The following is a 9,040-nucleotide window of genomic DNA, read 5'->3' on the forward strand; positions in this document are numbered from 1 at the left end:
CCATTGCTCGTGTTTCATCTATCTACCAACCTGCCTACCATATCTGCATCCTTTTCTTCTAACTGTGCAACGTATAACATTGTCCTTTCCCCTACCTTTCTTCTTTTTCCTTGCTGCATTCCTTTCAACGTAGCTTCTATTCGAGTGTGTCATGTGACTGTTTCTCCGTTCCATCTAGTAGGTGTTGCCATTCAACGTTTCGCCACTTTTTTCCACCAAACATTCGAATTAACGAATTTTCTGACTTTCTCCGTTCGTCGTTCAACTTCTCGGAAATATTGTCAGTCGAATGTGAACCAATTACAATTATCATATAGAGTTAACCTCTATATTCATCTCATATTAGGAAAGCTTCTACAAATGAATACAATTGTTGGCTATATGATATATAGATACGTAATTTAATCTACAATTGGATTACATCAAAAATTTGATAAGCATATGCTTATTCAATACTATTTACAAATATATTAAAAATAATTAAAATTATTTATAAGGTGGCCAAGTCCATTGATGTAGTGGTGCTTTTTCCATCAAGTTGTCCCACGGTCGCTGTTCAATTATGTCTTGTATCAAGAATATTTCATTTTTCGCATGGTTTATTAATTCTTCTACTTGTCCTTGATTTATCTTTTCTTCTATAACGGCAATATTATTATTCTGTAATATTAAATAATTCGATATAAAAATCTATTTCAAACATCTTTCATGTAGAGTACAACAAAATAATTGTTAAGTGAAAAATTACCTGTTCCACGATATTGATTCTTTCTTTCGCCAAATTTTCAATAGACTTTCTGTAAATATATTCCTTCGGCAAATGACTTGAAAGTCGCAAAATTCTATCGTACAATACACGAAGTTCTAAACGAGGATTCGAGGACACAGCGAGTCCCGTTAATCCTGTTGTCTACGAATAAATAGATACCATGTTCAAATAAAATGAATCGCAAAACAAACAGTGAATATTATAAATATTTATTATATTATACTATTATATATTAATGATTTGGTTATGTTTTGAACGAGATGATAAGATCATATTTCGGAAATAAAAAAATTATTATTCAATACGTATTATCTATTACATTTAATTATATAAACGTCTTACCTTTTTCAGTACTCCTGACATGATCGTACACGTACGATCCGTTTAAAATAAAAACCAATTATGCGACTATCCAATTCGAGCAATGTCGGAATTATTACGATACATTTTCTGTAGTGGTAACACTGCATCACAGCACCACTATTATCGAATAAACTACCAACCACATTTGATACATGTAACCATACACAAAATTTCTAAACATTGTTTATATTTTTTTCTTAAACCGAATCATTTTAAATTTTATTTTTTCATTTTCATATAATAAAATTAAATTCTAATTAATGTGCGTTTGATTTTTTCTTGTGATTCATTAATAATATTAATGAATAACTTCAACGAAAGAAATGGGGAATATATATATACATATAACAAAATTCGTTTTAAAGATAGATCATTTATTTTTATGTTTTTATATGAATGAACATATTTATCGATTAGATTTAGCAACACGTTCGAGTTCGTCTTTCTTTTTAATCGCGTAAGAGTTAGACGAACCTTTGGCAGCATTAATGAGTTCATCAGCTAAACATTCGGCGATGGTTTTAATATTACGGAACGCGGCTTCCCTAGCACCTGTACATAACAACCAAATAGCCTGATTTACTCGTCGTAATGGAGAAACGTCCACCGCCTGTCTCCTAACTGTACCAGCGCGACCAATACGCGTAGAATCTTCTCTAGGTCCAGAATTGATGATAGCAGTCACGAGAACCTTTATTCAAATATAAATGCATTTTTATTGTAATTTCCACATAAGAATGTTAAAATAATGATTTAAAATATTAATTACCTGTAGAGGATTATCACCTGTAAGCAGGTGAATTATTTCAAAGGCATGTTTTACAATTCTTACTGCCATTAATTTTTTTCCATTATTTCTACCATGCATCATTAAAGAATTTGTCAAACGTTCGACTATAGGACATTGAGCTTTTCGAAATCGTTTTGCAGCATAACGTCCAGCAGAATGTGGTAAATATTTTGCATTTTTTTCTTTAACTGCAATATAATCTTGTAAAGACATATCATTTACTTGTACATCATCACAATTCCAGCGACCAAATAATTTAATTTCAGGTAGTTCTGCAGAAAGGGCCACTGGTAATGTCGTTGTGGTAGGTACCACTATATCATCGTATGTTTCCATTTCAGCCATGATTTATCTATAAAATATAAATTATTATTAAAAACTTATGTTATATATATATATTTTTATGGATTATTTTGATGATATCAATATTAATTAATGTATTTATGTATGATAATTAAAATAGAAATATAATATACTTCTTGAATTGAAAATTTAATATAGATTGTTATATATTGTTTCATTAAATTATCTTTAATATTAAAGGATAAAGAAAAATATATATTGTAAAAAAAAATATGTATGATTATAGAATGCTCAAATAATAATTGTTCCTTAAAAAAATATTATTAACTATCGAATATACTTCAAAAATAATCTTTCACGGATTCAAATAATCTTTATACATATCGTATGATAATTAGCGTAATACATTGTTAAAAAGAAAAAGAAATAAAATGAATAAAAAATACATAAACATTGTTCAGTTCAAATACAAAATTTGACACAAATTATAACAAAACAGAAAACTTGAAATAACATGCACATTAGACACAATTTCTTTTCGATTTGACGTTTATAATTGTTTTAAATGTTATTTATGAAACGCCATAACTTTGTTGATATAAAACGTGAATGAGTATCATAAAGACATGTGGCCATGTGGTCGATCGAGAACACTTTTAACTGATAAATTCTAGAGCGTATTATATGTTTTGGTCACGAATTACTTTTCATAAATTTTCAATATTTTTCAATATCACCTTTTTCAACACAACCGGTCGGGTAAAGACATCGAACTTTCGAATTCCTTACCATATAACTTTCGTTCACGTCTTCTTTGGAGTAAGCGTGAACAGGAAAAGGCCATGACACTAGTGGCGCTCCGACCTGTGACTGCCGGATTTTACATACCTTAATCAATTTCAACATGCGACATAATAATTTTCAAATTTTATATTATATATACCGATAATGTAATAAAGACTACTTTCAAGTATAATTGATTTATATTATATGTTCGATTTATTTATTGTTTATTTTATCAAGAAAGCAATAGAAATTTTTGATTTTATAGTTGTTATTTTGACCACAAAGTCTTAACATCAGTACTGTAAACGCACAAGCAGAGACGATTGGTTCGTGAGTTGCCATTTTGAGCGTGTATTTATGAGTAATTCTACTTAAATTACATATTATTATTAAATTTTAATGGTATTTCTTTGAGTTATCACAATCTTTCAAAAGTGTAGATGTGAAATAATTTGTTATAGTATATGATAAAGTGTTTGATTTCATGTTTGGGGTTAGTACCGGTTACCGAATAAACCGGTACATGTCGAATAGATAAGTTCACGTCAAATACGAAAGATGTCACTACTAAAAAATCTGGAACAACTTCCGGTCTTCAGAAGGAAACGGTAAGTGTTATTTATATTTTTATATTTATTTCTAATTTATATTAATATATCATCTCATATGTTAATAATACATGTATTTTGATTTCTTCAAAAATTATATATATTGTATAAAGATGTTGCGTTCTGATGTTTTTATAAAGTACAGTTGTCCAGGTAGCAAGTATATATAATATATTATACGTGATATACTTGCGAAACGAGTAAGATGTATATTGGAAAGAGAAACCCTAAGTACAAAAATTTAAATATCAGGTCGGTTATTTCATCGATTAGAAAAGTGTTTTGATCATTAAAATCTAATGAAAGCATGCGTATAAATGCAATTGATTTCATGCTTAAATTAAATAGTAATAATGAATTTAGTTTAGATGAGAGAAATATTGGGAATAATTTATAATAATATATCTAAAATTTTGATGAATACATTTTATTAATATAAAAATGTAAATGTTACAATAAAAAAGAAATAAATTAAATAAGTTTTCGTTGGATGATCTTATCAATCTGATAGAAATATATATATAAATATATTTATAAACATAATTTTAGTATTTTATGTTAGTCTTTGAAGCATATTTTTAAATCTTCTATCATGGAAAAAGATTTTTTATCATTAAACACAAACTTATCGAATGGAATAATCCCTAATATAAAATTAACACGATAAATGTTGACAATGGTTTAGGATTACATAGTAAAGGAACAAATAAAAGAAGACAAAACGTAAATTAGAACGGTAGAGTTTTGCTTTGAATCTGCGTCTAGTTTAGCTGGTTGATGTTTTTCTTACAGTAAAAGCAACGCGATGAAAGGTAGAAGGGCACCGATAGCCGAATCGTGGGAGGGTTCGAACATGGGGTGTATCCTAGCAACTTAGCGAATCGCTAGAGGGTAGTCGTTCAGTAACGTAACTACAGATTTTCCTACCTGCCGTCTCCAACCATTTCATGAGCACTCTCTAATTTTTCTTTCATTTTTTTTCAATATAATCGAATTAATCATCATTTATTTTATTTTATTTATTTATATTTATTTTAATCTATGTGTTCGCTTATGTTGTTTCTTTTTATTGTTAATAATCTATGCTACTTACAATAATTGTGGATATATCTTATAACAAATAACGAACAAAATCGAGAAGATCTTCAATTTATTTTCAAACATAAGCATGAATACTATCCACGCACACTTGTATATATTTGTTATGTATTGGAAGAAATAATTTGAAAAGGAGAGAGAAGATAAGGTGAAAGACGAAAGAGATAAAACAAAAATATTTGAAAAAATTTAAATGAGAAAAAATTTGCGAGAAAAAGAAGATATATTGCTTCGTATTTTTACGATGTTTCACATAATAAATGAAAATTAAAAAAGAGTGAAAAGATGCGGCGATATATTAAAAATAGAAAGAAAAGAAATGATGTATAAATATAATTAATAGATGTATAATAATAAAAATAAAGAAAAAGACGTATAAAAAGAAAGACAAAAAATTTGTTAGAAGTTTACACAGACAAGGAAAACGTTAAGTACATTTCGGATGTTTGTATAGAGCAATTAGTATTTACAAAGAGAGGTGAGGTAGAAAGTAAGTTTTGAACCCAAGGGGAAATTCAAATGGAGCAACGGTAATGAAAGTACGAAATCGGTGTGCGAAGGTAGACGAAAACACGAGGTACACATAAGCCTTGAAAGAGAGGCAACAGAGATAAGTGAAAAGAAAAGCGTGCAAGAGGGTTGACGAGACCACATGCTGCGAATACTCTTCTCGCGTACTGTCCCCTGTCTTTTCCTCTGACCTTACTCCGTTCTCCCCTCTCTATGCATCATGTTCCAAGCTCCCTTTTCTCAACCCCCTCCCTTCTATCATTCGTCCTTTCTTCTTTTCACTATTCCGAACACTGTCAGTCCTTTCCAATCGGTTCTTCGATGCTTCAACTAGGCTTCTGGAACGTCCTACTCACGCTGAAGCTTGATCAAATTTTTTTTACAATTGAATCTTTTAATATTTTTTAAATAAGTAATTTCAACTCCTATTATGTTTTATAAACTCAGAAAAAATATAGAAACGATATAATCTCGTTTTTAATTGATATTATATATATTATATGAAATTAATTATAATTTGAAATATTATATATGAAAAATATATATATATATATAAATTTAATATAGCGATTGAACAAATTTTTTGATTAAAAAAAAACTCAAAAATAAAATGAATTAAAAAAATTATACAATTTTTAATGATATCGAGATTATTTGAATGTTGAAATTCTATTAAAAAAACGATTCTGAATTTTAAAAATTAATATTGTAATATACAAAGCAAAAAAAGCAAACGAAAATAAAATAAATTTCGTTTTGGTAAAAGAAACCTGCGCGTCAAGTAGTCAAATAAACGCGGTGTTCGTTCGAATTTAATTTTTAGTAAATTAAATTTTTGCGAACGATAATTTTGCGATCGCATCGAGAAATTCCACGTTATAGCATCCGCGAGGATCGACAAGGCCACGCCCATCCGGATATCGATTCGTTGACAACGTTGCTTTTCGCTCGTGGCTCGGACATACTTACTAAACTTAGAACAACGAACATTGTTATCTTTTCTAATTTTTTTCTATTATCTCATATGTTTCTCTCTTTTTCATTCTAACTTATATTCACAACGTGTTGATTTTTCGTAAATCGATTGCAAGCAATCGAAAGGGAAACAGAAAGACAGGGAGACAGAGAGAGGGAAGAGAGAGTGAATGAGTGAATGAGTGAATAAAAGAGTGGGAGAGTGAGAGTAAGTATATGTGTGTGTATGTGTGTATGTATGTGCGAGAGAGAGAGAAAGAGAGAGAGAGAATCAAATCAAGATCTATAATTTTTGAATCTTGTTTCCTTTGAAGATTCATCAATAAAAATCATTCTGTAAGACATTTATCAATCAAATCTATCAAAAATAATAAGAATAATTGATTTCTTCCTTCCATTCTTTTTTTAATCTTGAACAATATGAATAATTTTGAAATAAATTTTATTTTATAAGAAGCAAAAATTAAATCCAAAGTTCGATGATTCATTTTATTTCGTTTTGAGATAGCGTTCAATTGCTAACGTTCAACAATAAATAACTGACGACGAGAGATTGTAAACAAAAGAAGAGAGAAAGAGGATAAAAGGGATTGAAGCAGAAGAGAGAAACATAAAAAGAAATACACAATTTTACATTTTAATTTTTTCCAATTTTTTTTGCATTTATTTAAGAAGATATTTGTCATTATTGTTTTAATAATTTTTGCTTTTGAAAAAAATATTCCATACAAGAATTGTTGTACATTTTATTAGAAAAAATAATTTATCGTTCTAAAATTAAGAATATTTTAAGTATATCTGTAAAATCAATAAATTATTAATATTTGTAAATTGGATCAGTGAATTGTAAAAAGAAAACTTTGAAATTTATCTCACAACATATTACATCTATTAGAATTATATAAATATCGCATTACATAGATATTATTTATTATGATAATGAACAGTTCACTTAGTTCTTTAAAACTTAGAACATATTATCTTCCTGCAATCATGCTTCTAATAGAGCAGTTCTATACATATATAAAAATATATGAGCTAAAAATGTTATTTTTCTTGAAAAATAAATTAAACTTTATATTTAGATTTTATATTTATATTAATTATTATTAGTGCATATTATATAATACTAGTACATTATTAATAGATAAATTTTTTTTTTCAGAATTTATGTTATATGATTGAGAATATAACAAAAAGAGAAATATAACAATTACTAGAATACAAAATACATAAAAAATTTTTTTTATTTTATAAAAAAAAATACATAATTTTTTATAAAAAAAATTATATTATGAAACAAATTATAAGTTTATTTGAAAATTTTGAAACGTTTAAGTTTTTCTAAAGCTATCGTTTAATAGAACGAATTGCTAAGTATGTTTGCTCTTAGCCATGAATCACATCATATATACGGTTCATTATGGGAAATAAGAATTATCGACGAAAAAGAAATGATAGTTGAAAAAATAAATTAAATAAATGATTAAATAAATGAACTTAAACGTCTATATATATACATACAGTGATAGGATATATATATATATTTTTCATTTTATGGAAAAAAAATCAAAATATTTCTTAACGATCTACTTTTTTTTAATTGATATAAGAATTATATTGAATTTAATCATACATAATGTACATACGTATAGCTATAAAAAGATTTTCAAAGAAAATTTAACGAAAAAAAATTTTTAAAGAAAATTACATAGCTAGCAGTTTGCTTGTATTTTGGCTTATTATGATTTAATATTTTATAATGTATATTTATAATGTATATTTTGAATATATTTATATATAAATGAGTTTTATCACTTATATTTCATTTAAAGTAGAAAATCAATTAATACAGTAAAATTTAATAATTCATTGGAATTCATGAATTTTGAAATAAATTATTTTAAAATTAAAAACACATAATGCTATAATTAAATCTATATATTATTAATAATAATATATTAATATAATCAAAATTTAATGTTTTATTCAAAAAATTGCTAAATAATTCTTAATTCTCAAATTATATTTTTTTTCATTTAACAATAATTATTGAAAGTTTTCTCATGAATAAAAAAAAAATCATATTCGGAATTAGTAAATTATTTTAGAAATAAAAATTTTTTTTGTATTATATAAAGATATATATATATGTAAAATACATTAAAAAATGAAAGAAATTAAAATTAATAAATTTTGTTTAAAATCAGTATCCAATTTTTATTAAAATATATATAACGTATAAAAATAGAGAGATATATAAAAATATAAAATTTAATAACATATTTGTAATTTTATAGAAATATTTAGTTTTGATTTCAACTTTTACTAATGTTTTTATCTTATACCATACGAAATTGATAACGTCGCATGTGACACGAAAATGGTAAAGGGTCATATAATCCTCGAATTTCGAGATAAAAAAAAGAGCATTGTATGAGAGGTCTATTCTATATCTCGTCTGTGGTGTGGATATACATATAGAAGGGTGGAGTAGAAAAACCAAAGTGGCGTGGTATCGATGCAGAGTGGGGAGGTTATGACGAAGAGAGATAATAAGAGAGAAAGAATAAAACCAACATAAAGAGCAATAGAAGGAAATAAAGTGTTCTGTATCAACTACAAATGGGACCTTGGAAGACACATTGCGAAATTGTCAAAGATCAAAGTCAATAATTATACGATACTAATTTAATCGTTTATAATACATGCATATAAAGATACAATATATCACATTGATATTATCAAAAAACAACATATATATATATATAAATTATCTATGTATATAACATAAAAATGAAGAAAGAAAAAAAGAGCAAAAAAAAAAAAAAAAAAAAA

At 26.7% G+C, this 9,040-nt stretch overlaps 2 protein-coding genes and 1 long non-coding RNA gene across 4 annotated transcripts in view; 1 reads left to right on the forward strand and 2 right to left on the reverse strand.

Moving 5' to 3' along the window:
- Positions 1–378: 378 nt before the first annotated feature.
- LOC102677447 (NADH dehydrogenase [ubiquinone] 1 alpha subcomplex subunit 5) lies at positions 379–1,269 on the reverse strand. The gene is made up of 3 exons (XM_006622089.2): positions 1,112–1,269; positions 749–910; positions 379–660 (listed from the first exon to the last, which is right to left on the reverse strand). Exons 1-3 carry the CDS (start codon positions 1,130–1,132, stop codon positions 487–489), a joined length of 357 nt encoding a protein of 118 aa, XP_006622152.1. The 5' UTR covers positions 1,133–1,269; the 3' UTR covers positions 379–486.
- A 216-nt stretch (positions 1,270–1,485) lies between these two features.
- Positions 1,486–3,409, reverse strand: LOC102677127 (40S ribosomal protein S5). 2 transcript variants are annotated; one of them, XM_006622087.2, is made up of 3 exons: positions 3,015–3,409; positions 1,902–2,274; positions 1,486–1,823 (listed from the first exon to the last, which is right to left on the reverse strand). In XM_006622087.2, the coding sequence occupies exons 2-3, from the start codon at positions 2,265–2,267 to the stop codon at positions 1,539–1,541; spliced, it is 651 nt and encodes a 216-aa protein (XP_006622150.1). In that variant the 5' UTR covers positions 2,268–2,274; positions 3,015–3,409; the 3' UTR covers positions 1,486–1,538. The 2 variants fall into 2 exon arrangements, with proteins under 2 accessions (XP_006622150.1, XP_006622149.1); XM_006622086.2 differs by having other exon boundaries at positions 2,963–3,102.
- Positions 3,291–9,040, forward strand: part of LOC116186407 — an 18,410-nt gene continuing 12,660 nt past the window's right edge. Inside the window, exon 1 of the long non-coding RNA XR_004151391.1 lies at positions 3,291–3,619. This is a non-coding gene — a long non-coding RNA (uncharacterized LOC116186407). The remainder of the gene's footprint in view (positions 3,620–9,040) is intronic.

The sequence above is a fragment of the Apis dorsata genome, unplaced genomic scaffold, assembly GCF_000469605.1.
Source record: "Apis dorsata unplaced genomic scaffold, Apis dorsata 1.3 scaffold_661, whole genome shotgun sequence".
Classification (NCBI taxonomy): Eukaryota; Metazoa; Arthropoda; class Insecta; order Hymenoptera; family Apidae; genus Apis; species Apis dorsata.

What these genes read in the sequence shown, in the direction of transcription:
- LOC102677447 (XM_006622089.2), bottom strand. Translation starts at nt 1,132, where the DNA reads ATGTCAGGAGTACTGAAAAAG. An exon ending in TGTCAGGAGTACTGAAAAAG is followed by an intron (nt 911 to 1,111) that starts GTAAGACGTTTA and finishes ATTTATTCGTAG; the next exon opens with ACAACAGGATTAACGGGACT. An exon ending in GAATCAATATCGTGGAACAG is followed by an intron (nt 661 to 748) that starts GTAATTTTTCAC and finishes TTAATATTACAG; the next exon opens with AATAATAATATTGCCGTTAT.
- LOC102677127 (XM_006622087.2), bottom strand. Translation starts at nt 2,267, where the DNA reads ATGGCTGAAATGGAAACATACGATGATATAGTGGTACCTACCACAACG. An exon ending in CAGGTGATAATCCTCTACAG is followed by an intron (nt 1,824 to 1,901) that starts GTAATTAATATT and finishes ATTTGAATAAAG; the next exon opens with GTTCTCGTGACTGCTATCAT.